The 18,296-nt window shown below is 45.2% G+C and overlaps 1 protein-coding gene across 2 annotated transcripts; it reads right to left on the bottom strand.

Moving 5' to 3' along the window:
- Nucleotides 1-41: 41 nt before the first annotated feature.
- On the bottom strand, nucleotides 42-18,080 carry arhgef15a (Rho guanine nucleotide exchange factor (GEF) 15). Of its 2 annotated transcripts, none has more exons than XM_026917649.3 (16): nucleotides 17,735-18,080; nucleotides 15,952-16,356; nucleotides 13,969-14,613; nucleotides 5,838-5,883; nucleotides 5,531-5,610; nucleotides 4,000-4,151; nucleotides 2,965-3,125; nucleotides 2,673-2,825; nucleotides 2,350-2,479; nucleotides 1,951-2,025; nucleotides 1,747-1,839; nucleotides 1,492-1,643; nucleotides 1,218-1,382; nucleotides 1,044-1,129; nucleotides 807-911; nucleotides 42-698 (listed from the first exon to the last, which is right to left on the bottom strand). In XM_026917649.3, the coding sequence occupies exons 2-16, from the start codon at nucleotides 16,208-16,210 to the stop codon at nucleotides 343-345; spliced, it is 2,658 nt and encodes an 885-aa protein (XP_026773450.3). In that variant the 5' UTR covers nucleotides 16,211-16,356; nucleotides 17,735-18,080; the 3' UTR covers nucleotides 42-342. The 2 variants fall into 2 exon arrangements, with proteins under 2 accessions (XP_026773450.3, XP_026773452.3); XM_026917651.3 differs by having other exon boundaries at nucleotides 1,218-1,379.
- Between the last annotated feature and the right edge of the window lie 216 nt (nucleotides 18,081-18,296).

The raw sequence follows: 18,296 nt of genomic DNA, 5'->3' as shown, positions 1-18,296 counted from the left end.
AGCGCAGTGTATTTGACGCTCAACTCACTCATATTCGCACGCTTGACAGATTTAATTTCACAATGTTTATTTACATTTTAAACATAACAATGATTTTAGTTACGATAATGTGTACTGGAGAGACGTCACTGTATCGCATACACACACACGCTGAGCTCAGCATGCTCTGATAGGCTGACCGAGTTCTCCTTGCCCTGACTGGTGGACAGTTTTACAGCAGCATTGGAAGTGTTTGGTTTGGCTGTCAGTGGTAGAGCTTGGAGTTTGGAGCATCTGATTAGCTAGCTGTGCTTCGGCTCATACTGGTATGTTGTGATTGGATGCTCAAGATGAACTTGGTGCTCATGACTGGCTGTTTGGAACGCTGTGATTGGCTGGATGTAGTAAGGCTGTGTTTGCAGTGCTGTGATTGGCTGCCTGCAGTGAGGCTCTGCTCGCAGTGCTGTGATTGGCTGCCTGTAGTGAGGCTCTGCTCGCAGTGCTGTGATTGGCTGCCTGTAGTGAGGCTCTGCTCGCAGTGCTGTGATTGGCTGCCTGTAGTGAGGCTCTGCTCGCAGTGCTGTGATTGGCTGCATGGGAGATTCTGTATTGTTCTCTGAGGTTGCGGCGGCGCTGGTGCTCGTTGGTGACCTCAATCACGACATCGTGAGGAAACCAACCAGTCGTCTGATCTGAGAGTCGAATCCCCTCCCACCAACCTGCATAATCACAATAATGAACAATGTTACAGCAACACAACACACTGAAATACACAACATCTATAACACTATAGCACACAGACACACACTGTTTAACCTGTCACTTACCCTCGTTTGTTTTGCGTATAACATTGATGACGTCAGAGGGTTCTAAGCTGAGCTCATCAGCCTGTTTTGCAACATACTGCTGGATGCACTGGACCTGTGGGCAGTCTGACACACACACACAGACTGAAACACCCACTGGAGAACTGAACACATGCATGTTGTGTCATTGAGCTGTGTGTGTGAGCAGAATTAGGTCCCCTGTATGTGTGTGTGTGTGTGTGTGTGTGAGAAGCTCACCCCAGTCAGCATACACTCTCTCTTCCTTTAATTCCGATGTCATAGAGACAGATGGAAATGCTGCTGTCCACCGGTGCAGGTCTGACCTACAGATACAAAGAGACAAACATTACAATGGTGAGTGTGTATTTGTGTATGTGTATTTATATATGTGTGTTTGCATGTGTGTCGTACTCTGTGTTAGCCTTTAGTACACGCTCACACATCTTGCCCTGGTGATTCTCCAGCATTATTAGACAGAAGGTGTGGTCTAACTGAGTTCCTCCCTCTTGGCGCTGGACCTGAACCAGAGAGCGGTGGGCGTGGTCAAGGACCAGGAAGCGATCTGTATTTACACTGCTGAGAGACAAACAGAGAGAGCCAGAGAGAGAGAGAGAATGACAAATAGAGATGAGTGAGTATTATTCCTGCTACTGCATTTCCTGTTGCTGTGTGTGTGCGTACTTACATCCTGCGTGTGAGGATGATGATGTCATTGAAGAGGAAGATGTAGATGGGGTTGAAACGGAAGCGGAAACTGAACATTGATCCACCTTTAATGAGCTCCTGTAGCTCACCCTGTTTCTCCAAACACCGTGTTCGAGACACCAGAGGGATCGCCTGGAGTATTATGGGATGGACAGGGTTAATGGGGGTGGGGGTACTGCAAAGCTATGTGTGTTTGTGTGTGTTTGTGTGGTCTGGTGTGTATGTTGTTTGAGACCTTGAGTTTATCAAACTCCAGCATAGTGGCGATGTGTATGAGCTCCTCCATCTGCTTCATCTGACCCACCTGTGTGTTTGCCTCTTTGATTATCTACACACACACACAAACATACACATTGTGTGTATGTATATGTAACTTAGGAGTAGAATTATTCAGCCACAGTGATAAAGGTGTGTGTGTCTGTGTTTGTGTGTGTCTGACCTCATTCACTGTAGTTAGAGCTCTACAGGCTGTGTTTTCCTCTTTTGAACCCTCCAATGTGTTCTTCAGAATACTCTACAATTAAGCACGCACACACACACACACACACACACACACATTAAAACACATTTACACACATCACTGCACATGAAACACACACTGAGGGAACGTTGAAAAACAGATCAGACACGGGGTAGTCACTCTCTAAGTGCCTCCTGTCACACCCCCCTCATTTGATGGATAGCTGAGCTCCTCACACCATCCTGAACCACTGAACATTCTTGTGGTTTGGTTCAGAAGGCTCTCAGGAGCGGTACTGATGAAGCATAAACTAGACTGGAGGCTCACATCAATGTTCAGTCTGACACTGTGTGTGTGTATGTGTGTGTGTGTGTGTACCTGTATCAGGATCTTGATGCGCGTGATCCTCTGGAATGGCAGCAGCAGGAAGGAGGTAAATGGCAGCCGATTACAGAGAGGAGATTGCTCTAATCGCCTCATTACTGTATGGAACTCACGGTTACACTGCCTATACACACACACACACACACACACACACACACACACACACACACACACACATACTGCCTCATTACTGTGTGGAACACACTGTTACACTGCCTAAACACACACACAACAAATGTTTGCAGCACGAAAAAATGGAACAATGCAAAACATTGTGCAAGATAAAAGAGACATATGTATGTGTGCGTGTGTCGTACATTAGCTTGCTGTAGGTCTTCTCCTGATACAGCTGGTTCCTGACGTACTCAATGTACACAGAGAAGTGTGTGCATGCGTGGTGGTAGATGATGTCACACACATCAGAGATGAGCACACACTCGTCTACTCGAGCCAGCAGATCCTGCAGGAACCTGTGTGTTTGTGTATGTGTTTGGGGGGGGGGGGACGCTAATACTTATTAACAAGATAAAAATGATGATGATGATGATTATTATTATTATTGTTATTATTATTATTGTTGTTGTTGCTGTTGTTTTCTATAGCACTGACCTTTGGCTGACCTCGTGTACTTGCAGGATGTTGGAGAACAGTGACTTTTTGTCGTGGATGACGAGCGTGCCATCTAGCTCCCGTGACCCCAGGAAGTGATCTCTGAGCACATTGAGCGAACGCAAGTATGATGTCTCCGAGGTCACAACCTCAAACATACACTAAAGGTCAAAGTTCAAAGAGAAGTTTAGAACTCAGTGCTGAAATCAATGACTGTACACTCAACCTGATGTTCATCTAGCTCTGACACCTGCAGTAAGTTCCATGTCTGAGTGGAGAAGTGCTATTAATGCGGGACTAGCTAACCTTACCAAGCTACCTCGGGTGTTAGCTTTGGTCATACAGTCAATCATAAATTATTAATAAGTGTAGCGAGTGTTAGCTGCCCTGATTGATGCTGTCACTTTGTTACTCACATTGGTTTGCTAGTTATAATATCCAGTACAAAGAACTAGCTAAGACATCAAAAATGAGCAAACATGCCAGGAAAACTGAAAGAACTCCCCACTGACAGTCTGCCAGAACAGTTTACAGCAGAACAGGACATGACTTTGCTGTCAACAATGTAAATCTAACAATTTCTAAAGGTGTTAAATGGAGTTCACAGGGCTGTAATCTCAGTAAGAGCTTCAGGAGCTTGCTGGAAAGTGCGTATGTGTTCATGAGACTCGACTGTCATTTCTAGCCCAACCCAAAGCTGTCAATCACCACATCAACCACGCCCTTTAATTTATCATGAAATAACTCCTTTAAAAAGCATTTATCATAAGAAAAAATTTTGCAGGAGATATCAGGGTCAACTGAACTTGTAAAAATGGCAGAACACTACTCCCGAAAATAATTTGTGGAGGTTTGGCCTGTGTTGAATTCAGTAACATGGAAATGGGCGGGGTTAAAAATTGTACTGCAGCCAGCCACTAGAGGGCCTCAGAGACATTCTGCCTTCACTTCTGACTCGCTGTTACAACGTCCACTCACATGTACAGTCACTGGATGAAATATGTGACATGGCTTATTTATCTGTCTCAGTCTCACCTCTTGTCTCTGTCTCTCTCTGTAGGTGAGTGTGTGTAACACTCCGCTCTGCTTCACTGTTCCGAGATTCTGCCACAGTGTGACCTTTCCTCGCATCACACACTCGCTCACACACCTCCTGTGGGGGGCGGGGCTCACACGCTGCACCGGCTCTGTACACACAAACACGCACACACACATTTGATCAGCTCTGCCTCCCTCCCACTTCACTCTGTAGGTGTATAATTACTGAGTGTAGTCCATGTGTCTGCACAAAGTATTGATGTTAGACTTTTGGCGATTGATGATAGTATCGAGAATGGCTGATAGATTGTATTATCACTATTGTGATAGCTGTGGAGGAGGTGATCATTGTGGAGGAGGTGGACTATAATTAACTCCTCCACAGTGATCACCTTCTCCACCATAATCACCTTCTCCACCATAATCGCCTCCTCCACCATAATCACCTCCTCCACCATAATCACCTCCTCCACAATGAGGACATTCTCCACCATAATCACCTTCTCCACCATAATCGCCTCCTTCACAATGATCACCTCCTCCACCATAATCACCTCCTCCACAATGAGGACATTCTCCACCATAATCACATCCTCCACAATGAGGACATTCTCCACCATAATCACCTCCTCCACCATAATCACATCCTCCACCATAATCACATCCTCCACCAAAATCACATCCTCCACCAAAATCACCTCCTCCACACGATCCCGTCCTCCACAATGATCACATCCTCCACACGATCACCTCCTCCACAATGATCACCTCCTCCACCATAATCACCTCCTCCACAATGAAGACATTTTCCACCACAATCACATCCTCCACCAAAATCACCTCCTCCACACGATCCCATCCTCCACACGATCACCTCCTCCACAATGATCACATCCTCCACCATAATCCCCTCCTCCATCACGATCACCTCCACACCTCCTCCATCCTCCACACGATCACCTCCTCCACAATGATCACATCCTCCACCATAATCCCCTCCTCCACCACGATCACCTCCACCATAAACACCTCCTCCACAATGATCACCTCCTCCACCATAATCACCTCCTCCACAATGAAGACATTTTCCACCACAATCACATCCTCCACCAAAATCACCTCCTCCACACGATCCCATCCTCCACCATAATCCCCTCCTCCACCACGATCACCTCCACCATAAACACCTCCTCCACAATGATCACCTCCGCCACCATAATCACCTTCTGCACTATAATCACTTCATGCACATTGATCACCTCCTCCACCATAATCACCTTCTCCAACATAATCAACTCCTCACCCATAATCACCTTCTCCACCATAATCATCTCTTCCACAATGATCAACTCCTCCACAATAATCACCTTCTCCACATTAATCACCTCCTCACCCATAATCACCTTCTCCACCATAATCACCTCCTCACCCATAATCACCTTCTCCACCATAATCATCTCTTCCACAATGATCAACTCCTCCACCATAATCACCTCCTCCACACTATCACCTCCTCCACCATAGTCACCTTCTCCACTATGATCACCTCCTCCAGCATGATCACTGCCACCATCTCTGTCACAGATCACCTGCTCCTGATCACCACTCCTGAGAGAGAGAGAGAGAGAGAGAGAGAGAGAGAGAGACTGTAATCTGTGGCAGTGTTGTGGTGTTGTGTAGTTGTGTTGGATAGACACAGTATTGTGTAGTTGTGTTGTGCAGTTATTTGTTGTGTTGTGTGGCTGTGTAGCGGTTGTGTAGTTGTGTTGTGTAGTTAACTGTTGTGGTTGTGTAGTTGTATTGTGTAGCTGTGTTGTGTAGTTGTGCAGTCTTACTCAGTGTCTTCTTTTGTCTCTGTGTTTCCATCTTGTTTCTGGTCCTCTACAAATAAAAATTAAAATTCAGATTAATACAAACTATTGTAATAAAACTGTCTGTCTATCTGTCTATCACCGTCTCTCTTGTTTTTCTGTTTCTCAATTTAATTAGCTTTATTGTTTGGTGTGCGTCAGTGTAGTTTTGATGCGCGTCAGTGCAGTGTTGGTGTGCGTTAGTGCAGTCTTAGTGTGTGTTTGTTCAGTGTTGGTGTGTGTTAGTGCAGTGTTGGTGTGCTTTGGTGTAGTGTTGGTGTAGTGTTGGTGTGCATTAGTGCAGTGTTGGTGTAGTGTTAGTGCAGTGTTGGTGTGCATTAGTGCAGTGTTGGTGTGCGTTAGTGCAGTGTTGGTGTGTGTTGGTGTAGTGTTGGTGTAGTGTTAGTGCAGTGTTGGTGTGCGTTAGTGCAGTGTTGGTGTGTGTTGGTGTGCTTTGGTGTAGTGTTGGTGTGCATTTGTGCAGTGTTGGTGTGCTTTGGTGTAGTGTTGGTGTGCATTTGTGCAGTGTTGGTGTGTGTTGGTGTGTTAGTGCAGTGTTGGTGTGTGTTAGTGTAGTGTTAGTGCAGTGTTGGTGTGCTTTGATGTAGTGTTGGGGTGTGTTAGTGCAGTGTTAGTGCGCTTTGGTGTAGTGTTGGGGTGTGTCGGTGCGCTTTGGTGTAGTGTTGGGGTGTGTTAGTGCAGTGTTAGTGCGCTTTGGTGTAGTGTTGGTGTGTGTTAGTGTAGTGTTGGTGTGTGTTAGTGCAGTGTTAGTGTAGTGTTCGTGTGTGTTTGTGTAGTGTAGGTGTGTGTTAGTGCAGTGTTGGTGTGCTTTGGTGTAGTGTTAGTGCAGTGTTGGTGTGTGTTAGTGCAGTGTTGGTGTGTGTTAGTGTAGTGTTGGTGTGTGTTAGTGTAGTGTTGGTGTGTGGTAGTGCAGTGTTAGTGCAGTGTTGGTGCAGTGTTGGTGCAGTGTTAGTGTAGTGTTCATGTGTGTTAGTGCAGTGTTGGTGTGTGTTAGTGCAGTGTTAGTGCAGTGTTGGTGCAGTGTTAGTGCAGTGTTGGTGTGTGTTGGTGCAGTGTTAGTGTAGTGTAGGTGTGTGTTAGTGCAGTGTTGGTGTAGTGTTAGTGCAGTGTTGGTGTGTGTTAGTGCAGTGTTGGTGTGTGTTAGTGCAGTGCTGGTGTGTGCTAGTGCAGTGTTGGTGTGTGTTAGTGTAGTGTTGGTGTGTGTTAGTGCAGTGTTGTTGCAGTGTTAGTGTAGTGTTGGTGCAGTGTTAGTGTGTGTTGGTGCAGTGTTGGTGCAGTGTTAGTGTAGTGTTGGTGTGTGTTAGTGTAGTGTTGGTGTGTGTTAGTGTAGTGTAGGTGTGTGTTAGTGTAGTGTAGGTGTGTGTTAGTGCAGTGTTGGTGTAGTGTTAGTGCAGTGTTGGTGTGTGTTAGTGCAGTGTAGGTGCAGTGTTAGTGTAGTGTTGGTGTGTGTTAGTGCAGTGTTGGTGTGTGTTAGTGCAGTGTTAGTGCAGTGTTGGTGCAGTGTTGGTGCAGTGTTAGTGCAGTGTTGGTGTGTGTTAGTGCAGTGTTGGTGCAGTGTTGGTGTGTGTTAGTGTAGTGTAGGTGTGTGTTAGTGTAGTGTTGGGGTGTGTTAGTGCAGTGTTAGTGTAGTGTTGGTGTGTGTTGGTGTAGTGTAGGTGTGTGTTAGTGCAGTGTTGGTGTGTGTTGGTGTAGTGTTGGTGCAGTGTTAGTGCAGTGTTGGTGTGTGTTAGTGTAGTGTTGGTGTGTGTTAGTCCAGTGTTAGTCCAGTGTTGGTGCAGTGTTGGTGCAGTGTTAGTGCAGTGTTGGTGCAGTGTTGGTGTGTGTTAGTGCAGTGTTGGTGCAGTGTTGGTGCAGTGTTGGTGTGTGTTGGTGCAGTGTTGGTGCAGTGTAGGTGTGTGTTAGTGTAGTGTTGGTGTAGTGTAGGTGTGTGTTAGTGTAGTGTTAGTGTGTGTTGGTGTAGTGTAGGTGTGTGTTAGTGTAGTGTTGGTGTAGTGTTAGTGTGTGTTAGTGTAGTGTTGGTGTAGTGTAGGTGTGTGTTAGTGTAGTGTTGGTGTGTGTTGGTGTAGTGTAGGTGTGTGTTAGTGTAGTGTAGGTGTGTGTTGGTGTGTGTTAGTGTAGTGTTGGTGTGTGTTAGTGTAGTGTAGGTGTGTGTTAGTGTAGTGTTAGTGTAGTGTTAGTGTGTGTTGGTGTAGTGTAGGTGTGTGTTAGTGTGTGTTGGTGTAGTGTAGGTGTGTGTTAGTGTAGTGTAGGTGTGTGTTGGTGTGTGTTAGTGTAGTGTAGGTGTGTGTTAGTGTAGTGTTGGTGTAGTGTTAGTGTAGTGTAGGTGTGTGTTAGTGTAGTGTAGGTGTGTGTTGGTGTAGTGTAGGTGTGTGTTAGTGTAGTGTAGGTGTGTGTTAGTGTAGTGTTGGTGTAGTGTTGGTGTAGTGTAGGTGTGTGTTAGTGTAGTGTTGGTGTGTGTTGGTGTAGTGTAGGTGTGTGTTAGTGTAGTGTTGGTGTGTGTTAGTGTAGTGTTAGTGCAGTGTTGGTGCAGTGTTAGTGTAGTGTTCGTGTGTGTTGGTGTGTGTTAGTGCAGTGTTGGTGCAGTGTTAGTGCAGTGTTGGTGCAGTGTTAGTGTAGTGTAGGTGTGTGTTAGTGCAGTGTTGGTGTGTGTTAGTGCAGTGTTGGTGTGTGTTAGTGCAGTGTTGGTGCAGTGTTGGTGCAGTGTTAGTGCAGTGTTGGTGTGTGTTAGTGCAGTGTTGGTGTGTGTTATTGCAGTGTTGGTGCAGTGTTAGTGTAGTGTTGGTGTAGTGTTGGTGTGTGTTATTGCAGTGTTGGTGTGTGTTATTGCAGTGTTGGTGCAGTGTTAGTGTAGTGTAGGTGTGTGTTGGTGTGTGTTAGTGTAGTGTTGGTGTGTGTTAGTGTAGTGCTGGTGTGTGTTAGTGTAGTGTTGGTGTAGTGTAGGTGTGTGTTAGTGTAGTGTTAGTGTGTGTTAGTGTAGTGTTGGTGTAGTGTAGGTGTGTGTTGGTGTAGTGTTGGTGTGTGTTGGTGTAGTGTAGGTGTGTGTTAGTGCAGTGTTGATGTAGTGTTGGTGTAGTGTAGGTGTGTGTTAGTGTAGTGTTGGTGTGTGTTGGTGTAGTGTAGGTGTGTGTTAGTGTAGTGTTAGTGTAGTGTTCGTGTGTGTTGGTGTGTGTTAGTGCAGTGTTGGTGTGTGTTAGTCCAGTGTTGGTGTGTGTTGGTGTAGTGTAGGTGTGTGTTAGTGTAGTGTTGGTGTGTGTTAGTGTAGTGTTGGTGTGTGTTAGTGCAGTGTTGGTGTGTGTTGGTGTAGTGTTGGTGTGTGTTAGTGTAGTGTTGGTGTGTGTTAGTGCAGTGTTGGTGTGTGTTGGTGTAGTGTTGGTGTGTGTTGGTGTAGTGTAGGTGTAGTGTAGGTGTGTGTTGGTGTAGTGTAGGTGTGTGTTAGTGCAGTGTTGGTGTGTGTTAGTGTAGTGTTGGTGTGTGTTAGTCCAGTGTTGGTGTGTGTTGGTGTAGTGTAGGTGTGTGTTAGTGTAGTGTTGGTGTGTGTTAGTGCAGTGTTGGTGTGTGTTAGTGTAGTGTTGGTGTGTGTTAGTGCAGTGTTGGTGTGTGTTGGTGTAGTGTTGGTGTGTGTTAGTCCAGTGTTGGTGTGTGTTGGTGCAGTGTTGGTGTGTGTTAGTGTAGTGTTGGTGTGTATTAGTCCTGTGTTGGTGTAGTGTTGGTGTGTGTTAGTCCAGTGTTGGTGTGTGTTAGTGCAGTGTTGGTGTGTGTTAGTGCAGTGTTGGTGTGTGTTAGTGCAGTGTTAGTGTAGTGTTAGTGCAGTGTTGGTGTGTGTTAGTGCAGTGTTGGTGTGTGTTGGCGTAGTGTAGGTGTGTGTTGGCGTAGTGTAGGTGTGTGTTGGTGTAGTGTTGGTGTGTGTTAGTCCAGTGTTGGTGTGTGTTGGTGCAGTGTTGGTGTGTGTTAGTGTAGTGTTGGTGTGTGTTGGTGTAGTGTAGGTGTGTGTTAGTGCAGTGTTGGTGTGTGTTAGTGTAGTGTTGGTGTGTGTTAGTGCAGTGTTGGTATGTGTTGGTGTAGTGTTGGTGTGTGTTAGTCCAGTGTTGGTGTGTGTTGGTGCAGTGTTGGTGTGTGTTAGTGCAGTGTTGGTGTGTGTTATTGTAGTGTTGGTGTGTGTTAGTCCAGTGTTGGTGTGTGTTAGTCCAGTGTTGGTGTGTGTTGCTGCAGTGTTGGTGTGTGTTAGTGCAGTGTTGGTGTGTGTTATTGTAGTGTTGGTGTGTGTTAGTGCAGTGTTGGTGTGTGTTAGTCCAGTGTTGGTGTGTGTTAGTGCAGTGTTGGTGTGTGTTAGTGCAGTGTTGGTGTGTGTTAGTGTGTGTTGGTGTAGCGTTGGTGTGTGTTAGTCCAGCGTTGGTGTGTGTTAGTCCAGCGTTGGTGTGTGTTAGTGCAGCGTTGGTGTGTGTTAGTGTAGCGTTGGTGTGTGTTAGTCCAGTGTTGGTGTGTGTTAGTCCAGTGTTGGTGTGTGTTAGTGTAGTGTTGGTGTGTGTTAGTGCAGTGTTGGTGTGTGTTAGTGCAGTGTTAGTGCAGTGTTGGTGTGTGTTGGTGTGTGTTGGTGTGTGTTAGTGTAGTGTTGGTGCAGTGTTAGTGCAGTGTTGGCGTGTGTTAGTGCAGTGTTGGTGTGTGTTAGTGTAGTGTTGGTGTGTGTTAGTGTAGTGTTGGTGCAGTGTTAGTGTAGTGTTGGTGTGTGGTAGTGCAGTGTTGGTGTGTGGTAGTGCAGTGTTGGTGTGTGTTAGTCCAGTGTTGGTGTGTGTTAGTCCAGTGTTGGTGTGTGTTGGTGTAGTGTGTTAGTGCAGTGTTGGTGTAGTGTGTTAGTGCAGTGTTGGTGTGTGTTAGTGTGTGTTAATGTAGTGTTGGTGTGTGTTAGTGTACTGTTGGTGCAGTGTTAGTGTAATGTTGGTGTGTGTTAGTGCAGTGTTGGTGTGTGTTAGTCCAGTGTTGGTGTGTGTTAGTGTAGTGTTGGTGTGTGTTGGTGTGTGTTAGTGTGTGTTAGTGCAGTGTTGGTGTGTGTTAGTGCAGTGTTGGTGTGTGTTAGTGTGTGTTAGAGCAGTGTTGGTGTGTGTTGGTGTGTGTTAGTCCAGTGTTGGTGTGTGTTAGTCCAGTGTTGGTGTGTGTTAGTGCAGTGTTGGTGTGTGTTGGTGTGTGTTAGTGCAGTGTTAGTGTAGTGTTGGTGTGTGTTAGTGCAGTGTTGGTGTGTGTTGGTGTGTGTTGGTGTGTGTTAGTGCAGTGTTGGTGTGTGTTGGTGTGTGTTAGTCCAGTGTTGGTGTGTGTTAGTGCAGTGTTGGTGTGTGTTAGTGTGTGTTAATGTAGTGTTGGTGTGTGTTAGTGTAGTGTTGGTGCAGTGTTAGTGTAATGTTGGTGTGTGTTAGCGCAGTGTTGGTGTGTGTTAGTCCAGTATTGGTGTGTGTTAGTGTAGTGTTGGTGTGTGTTAGTGCAGTGTTGGTGTGTGTTAGTGCAGTGTTAGTGCAGTGTTGGTGTGTGTTGGTGTGTGTTGGTGTGTGTTGGTGTGTGTTGGTGTGTGTTAGTGTAGTGTTGGTGCAGTGTTAGTGTAGTGTTGGCGTGTGTTAGTGCAGTGTTGGTGTGTGTTAGTGTGTGTTAGTGTAGTGTTGGTGTGTGTTAGTGTAGTGTTGGTGTAGTGTGTTAGTGCAGTGTTGGTGTGTCTTAGTGCAGTGTTGGTGTGTGTTAGTGCAGTGTTGGTGTGTGTTGGTGCAGTGTTGGTGTGTGTTAGTGTAGTGTTGGTGTGTGTTGGTGTAGTGTAGTTGTGTGTTAGTGTAGTGTTGGTGTGTGTTAGTGTAGTGTTGGTGTGTGTTAGTGCAGTGTTGGTGTGTGTTGGTGCAGTGTTGGTGTGTGTTAGTCCAGTGTTGGTGTGTGTTAGTGCAGTGTTGGTGTGTGTTAGTCCTGTGTTGGTGTAGTGTTGGTGTGTGTTAGTCCAGTGTTGGTGTGTGTTAGTGCAGTGTTGGTGTGTGTTAGTCCTGTGTTAGTCCAGTGTTGGTGTGTGTTAGTGCAGTGTTGGTGTGTGTTGGTGCAGTGTTGGTGTGTGTTAGTGCAGTGTTGGTGTGTGTTGGTGTAGTGTTGGTGTGTGTTGGTGTAGTGTTGGTGTGTGTTGGTGCAGTGTTGGTGTGTGTTAGTGTAGTGTTGGTGTGTGTTGGTGTAGTGTTGGTGTGTGTTGGTGCAGTGTAGGTGTGTGTTGGTGCAGTGTAGGTGTGTGTTAGTGCAGTGTAGGTGTGTGTTAGTGCAGTGTTGGTGTGTGTTAGTCCTGTGTTGGTGTATTGTTGGTGTGTGTTAGTCCAGTGTTGGTGTGTGTTAGTGCAGTGTTGGTGTGTGTTAGTCCTGTGTTAGTGCAGTGTTGGTGTGTGTTAGTCCAGTGTTGCTCTGTGTTAGTGCAGTGTTGGTGTGTGTTGGTGCAGTGTTGGTGTGTGTTAGTGCAGTGTTGGTGTGTGTTGGTGTAGTGTTGGTGTGTGTTAGTGCTGTGTTGGTGTGTGTTGGTGTGTGTTAGTGCAGTGTTGGTGTGTGTTAGTCCAGTGTTGGTGTGTGTTGGTGTGTGTTGGTGTGTGTTAGTGCAGTGTTGGTGTGTGTTAGTGCAGTGTTGGTGTGTGTTAGTCCAGTGTTGGTGTGTGTTGGTGCAGTGTTGGTGTGTGTTAGTGCAGTGTTGGTGTGTGTTGGTGTAGTGTTGGTGTGTGTTAGTGCTGTGTTGGTGTGTGTTAGTGCAGTGTTGGTGTGTGTTAGTGCAGTGTTGGTGTGTGTTAGTGCAGTGTTGGTGTGTGTTGGTGTGTGTTGGTGTAGTGTTGGTGTGTGTTGGTGTAGGGTTGGTGTAGTGTTGGTGTGTGTTGGTGTGTGTTGGTGTGTGTTAGTGCAGTGTTGGTGTGTGTTGGTGTTTGTTGGTGTGTGTTAGTCCAGTGTTGGTGTGTGTTAGTGCAGTGTTGGTGTGTGTTAGTGCAGTGTTGGTGTGTGTTAGTCCAGTGTTGGTGTGTGTTAGTGCAGTGTTGGTGTGTGTTGGTGCAGTGTTGGTGTGTGTTAGTGCAGTGTTGGTGTGTGTTGGTGTAGTGTTGGTGTAGTGTTGGTGTGTGTTAGTGCTGTGTTGGTGTGTGTTAGTGCAGTGTTGGTGTGTGTTAGTCCTGTGTTAGTGCAGTGTTGGTGTGTGTTAGTGCAGTGTTGGTGTGTGTTAGTGCAGTGTTGGTGTGTGTTGGTGTAGTGTTGGTGTGTGTTAGTGCTGTGTTGGTGTGTGTTGGTGTGTGTTAGTGCAGTGTTGGTGTGTGTTAGTGCAGTGTAGGTGTGTGTTAGTGCAGTGTTGGTGTGTGTTAGTCCTGTGTTGGTGTAGTGTTGGTGTGTGTTAGTCCAGTGTTGGTGTGTGTTAGTGCAGTGTTGGTGTGTGTTAGTCCTGTGTTAGTGCAGTGTTGGTGTGTGTTAGTGTAGTGTTGGTGTGTGTTAGTGCAGTGTTGGTGTGTGTTAGTGCTGTGTTGGTGTGTGTTAGTGCAGTGTTGGTGTGTGTTAGTGCAGTGTTGGTGTGTGTTAGTGTAGTGTTGGTGTGTGTTAGTCCAGTGTTGGTGTGTGTTGGTGTGTGTTGGTGTAGTGTTGGTGTAGTGTTGGTGTGTGTTGGTGTAGGGTTGGTGTAGTGTTGGTGTGTGTTGGTGTGTGTTAGTGCAGTGTTGGTGTGTGTTGGTGTGTGTTAGTGCAGTGTTGGTGTGTGTTAGTGCAGTGTTGGTGTGTGTTAGTGCAGTGTTGGTGTGTATTAGTGCAGTGTTGGTGTGTGTTAGTGCAGTGTTGGTGTGTGTTAGTGCAGTGTTGGTGCAGTGTTACTGTAGTGTTGGTGTGTGTTAGTGCAGTGTTGGTGTGTGTTGGTGTTTGTTAGTGCAGTGTTGGTGTGTGTTGGTGTGTGTTAGTCCAGTGTTGGTGTGTGTTAGTGCAGTGTTGGTGTGTGTTAGTGCAGTGTTGGTGCAGTGTTAGTGATTATTAGCTAGATTATTATATTATTTACATGTTGTGACTCTCTCTCTCTCTCTCTCTCTCTCTCTCTCTCTCTCTCTTTCATGTCTCATCTCTGCTGATTTCCTGTATTTACCTGTCTTTGGTTTTCGTAGAGGCGGGATTCCACTTCCTCTTTCACAGCTGCTGTGAGGTCTGATTGGTGGACGGCCTCCTCTCGGTGAGAGTACATAGGCTAGAACAGGCTGCGTGCTCCGCCTTTCTTTCTGACGGGCCCGCAGGGTGGAGAGTGGGCGGGGTGGGGGTATGGGTCTGGTGGGCGGGGTTGGGGAGGTGTCATCAGATGGTTGGAGCTGTAGATATATGGGTTCCTCAGGAGGCTGTGAAGAGAACACCTCCATGCTCTCATATATGCCCTCACTTGCCGCCTCGTCCCGTGGGCTGTGATGGAGGCGGAAACTGCGGCAGCTGTAGCACTGAGGCATTGTGGGAGATTTCACAGCAGTGCGTTCTACTATGATGCTCGTCCTCCGTCTCCGGCCCGTGTCCTCCACGCCTGCAGATTTGTCCTCCCGCTGTAGAGAGCCATTATTCACGTTTCGTCCTGCATATGTTCTGTCCTCCATGTCCTCCACAGGAACCCACATCAGCCTCATGCCTGGCCGGGGGAGGTGACAGATGCAGTGGCAGTGTTTCTCGTCTAGGTGACGAGGGGGCGCTGTCGAGCTCTTCATACTCTTCTCTGCTTTAACGCTCTCGTCTGTCTCACTGCCGTCTGGCTCTGAACACAAAACAACAAATAATTTACACTCTCTGCTGCTATTTGGCTCTGATTAATGCATCATGCATGTCAAATTTGTCCTTTTGTTCTTCTGTATATATAAGGTCTTAGTCTTTGGTATAAAATGGTTACAGTTTTTATGAACTTTTCATTAATTTAATTTACAAAAACACAACAGAAACCAAATGGACACCGAAAATGGCTCTCATTTTAAAACTTTGAGTTCAGTGGATTAGCCATTTAAACGTGCACCATGTTTAAATGTAGTGCTAATGACCATCTCTCAACATAGTGCACTTCATTAACCATCTGTTATGACCAGTAGGAGTTAGTGGTACGAGTTAGTTGTAGTAGTTAGCAGTACAAGTTAGTAGTAGGGGCTAAAGCTGCATTTGAGGTGAAAACTTGTCAACTTGAGATAGACTTCTTAACTTCCAGTTCCTTCCCCATTTACGGAGTGACATCACATCAACATGGCCGCTCGCACTGTGAAGAGTGTAAAGTTACCCTTCTCTACTTTTAAATGATTTTAGAGCAGTATTGGCTTTAGATCAGTTAATATACAGACAAAACACTCGCTTAAATCTATAACACTGACCGTACTAATCACTGTTCTGAGGCTCTAATCATCAACATTAGAGTTATCACTAACGTTAGCTGGTTAGCTTGTTGCTAAGCTTCTTGCTATTGTCCGCTGGCTAGCTTGTTGCTAACACTACTCACTATTGTCCACTGTTGTGTGTGTGATGCAATTTCAGTCTAAAATGTTGCATGAATGTTTGAAGTTCACTACAGTAGAACAGCACCAGTAGCCACCCAGGCCTGTAACTGTAAAAGTACAGTTAAAGTAGTTTTTATGAGCTTCATGTGCTCTGACAGAGCTAACAAAACACACGCTTTCAAGGAGGCATCCATGTTTTTTCACCACTCTGCACATTGAACATACCGATGTGGGAAACAACATTATTACAACCTGCACATTAACATTTACAAGATGCCACGAACACAGCATTAGCAGTAGGTGTTAGCAGTTGGGGTAAGTAGTAGGGGTTAAACTGTAGTATAATTTTACTGCTTTACTAAGTGAGCCAATTAACGACTGATAATGACCTTTGATATCTGCTTTATGTATATTAATGACCAATGGATGAGAAATAAAATCTGTAGGAAGGATTGTCAAAGTAAAAATCACTGACATGTTTCATAAACACTCAGGAATGAAATAAAAATACCTGAAAATTCTTTGTTTGAAGTGTAATTTTATTATTTACTGTAAAACAGTGTGTGTGTGTGTGTGTGTGTGTGCGTGCGTGTGTGTGTGTAGTTTAAATCCAGTACCTGATCGTCCCACGTCCATCTGCAGCTCTGTTCTCCACTCTCTCTTCTGTCTCTCCTCCTTCTCTCTGTTCTCTCGGGATGAGTGGGTGTGGCCTGTCTGATGAAAGCCTTCTGTCGTTGTTAATGAGGATGTATGTGTGTCCTGTGCGTCTCCTCTGGTCGCTGCCGGTGTGTGTGCAGTGATGGTGTTTGGTGTGTGTGGCTTTGGTTTAGGTGGCAGGTTTGGTTTGTGAGTGAGGCGAGGTCTCAGAGCGGCCATCTGTTTGTCAAAATCTAAACCTTGTTTGTGTGTTTGTGTGTTTGTGTGTTTGTGAGTTTATGAGGTCGACACACCAGGGAAAACACACACACGGAATCCAGGGGATTTTTCAACCTGAACAGCTTCACATCATTTCTGAAACTTCCCTAAAAATGACCAGAGTAAAAAACATGGTTTATACATGACATTTAAAATGCAGATCAGATTGTGTTCCAGTGCATCATCTGTAAAGCTGTGTGTGTTGTGGTTTGTAAAATGTAAATGTAAATATTTTGTGTGTTCAGGTCAGATCAGTCAAAGTCAGTTTTACTGTCAGTTTTAGCACATTGCAGGGCAATGGATAAAAAAGAAACACAGTTCCTTCAGGAAACTACCATGCAACATTGACAAGGACAAAGAGACAACAGTAAATACGGACAGTAAATACGGACAATAATACCATAATGTACACAGAATCACACAAAATTAAACAAGTCATACATACATAGGAAATATATATAAAGTGTAGCAGCTTATATAATGTAGTAGATCAGATGGTCATTATAAAACATCATTAATTTATTCATTCTCTATCACACAGCAGGAGAAGTATAAGTGCTAAAGACATTTAGAGATTTGAAATGTGATTTCTAAATGAAAGAGAGTCCAGGTGTGTGTGTGTGTGTGTGTGTGTGTGTGTGTGTGTGTGTGTGTGTGTGTGTGTGTGTGTGTTTCAGCACTACAGTAAATGGTGGGATCAGTAATCTGAGTGAGATTTTACTGTATTGTCATTTATTCATCTTCAGTAAGCTCTTTATTCTGCTTATATCAGCTTTTTCCTGACGCGACAAATTCCCTCTTGTTACTAAGAGATTTAACAATAAATTCAAACATAAGACGAAGACGTCAAACTCACAGCTGAGGCAGAATCTGATCTGAGAACAGAATTAAGGTTGAGGATAAATGGATGATGATGATGATGATGATGATTGTTGTTCTTATTGTTACTATTATTAACTTCAACAACCATAATAGCATTGCTGTAAGAAGAGTTCTGTGTTTTCTGTTAAACAGTTCTAGTGGAACTTTAGAACGGTTCCCATGCAGGAAAACAAAAAAGTTCACAGGGAAACTACTGCTGTTAGAGAACCACATCACAGAACCATGCAGAAAACCAGCAATCTGTGTGTGTGTGTGTGTGTGTGTGTGTGTGTGTGTTTAAATTAAAAGTGGTCTGAGGTCTGCCTAAAGTTGGAATTAGTATTTGTGCTGTAGTGAACCTTCATTGTGTCAGATTTACTGATAAATGATTCACTAATAAATGACTCCCTGCTAAACAATTTTCTGATAAATGACTCACTGGCATTTCCTCACTTCAACACTTCCCGATGAAGAACTTGCTGCATTGCTTAAATAAGTAAAGAAGCTAACAAACTAAAGAGGAACAATTTGTGACCTTTGTGTCTTGCTAACCCCAAGCGCGCACACACACACACACACACACACACTTTACTTTGGTAGAAATAAAAAGCCAATTATCTGTACCTCGGTTTTGCTGCTCCTGTCATGACGAACAGTCCTGTATGAGTGATGGAGTTTGTGTGTGTGTGATGATGTACATGTGTGTGTGTGTGTGTGTGTGTGTGTGTGTGTGTGTGTGTGTGTGTGAAATGGGGTGCGAGGGCGTGCATTTTCTCTTTCAGCCAGTAAATATTCCCCTTGGTGATGGTTACTTCTTCTTTTGCACTCTTGTCTCTCTCATTGTGTTGGAGAGGAAGTGAGGAGTCTGAAGTCTGTTTGTGTGTGTGTGTGTGTGTGTGTTTGTGTGTGTGTGTGAGACCCAGTCAGAATCACAGTGATAGATGTTTGAATCTGAAACTGGACTTTAACAACTCACACAGTAGAACTTCTGCTACTAAAAGGTGACAGGATGTGATGTCACAGTCACAGTATGGACACTCAGTGTGGCTGATGCTTCTTGTTTATAGTTAAGAGATCATGTGACTTGCCAAGACACTCAACACACTTCTTTATGAGCTCCTGTATCAGTCAGTCAAACTCACAGATCACATGTCACCAAACTTCAGCTTTGCTATAAAGTGAAAAA

The sequence above is a fragment of the Pangasianodon hypophthalmus genome, chromosome 27 (genome assembly GCF_027358585.1).
Source record: "Pangasianodon hypophthalmus isolate fPanHyp1 chromosome 27, fPanHyp1.pri, whole genome shotgun sequence".
Lineage (NCBI taxonomy): Eukaryota > Metazoa > Chordata > Actinopteri > Siluriformes > Pangasiidae > Pangasianodon > Pangasianodon hypophthalmus.
The sequence above is the reverse complement of the archived record's forward strand: the minus strand, read 5'-3'. Positions and strand labels throughout refer to the sequence as shown.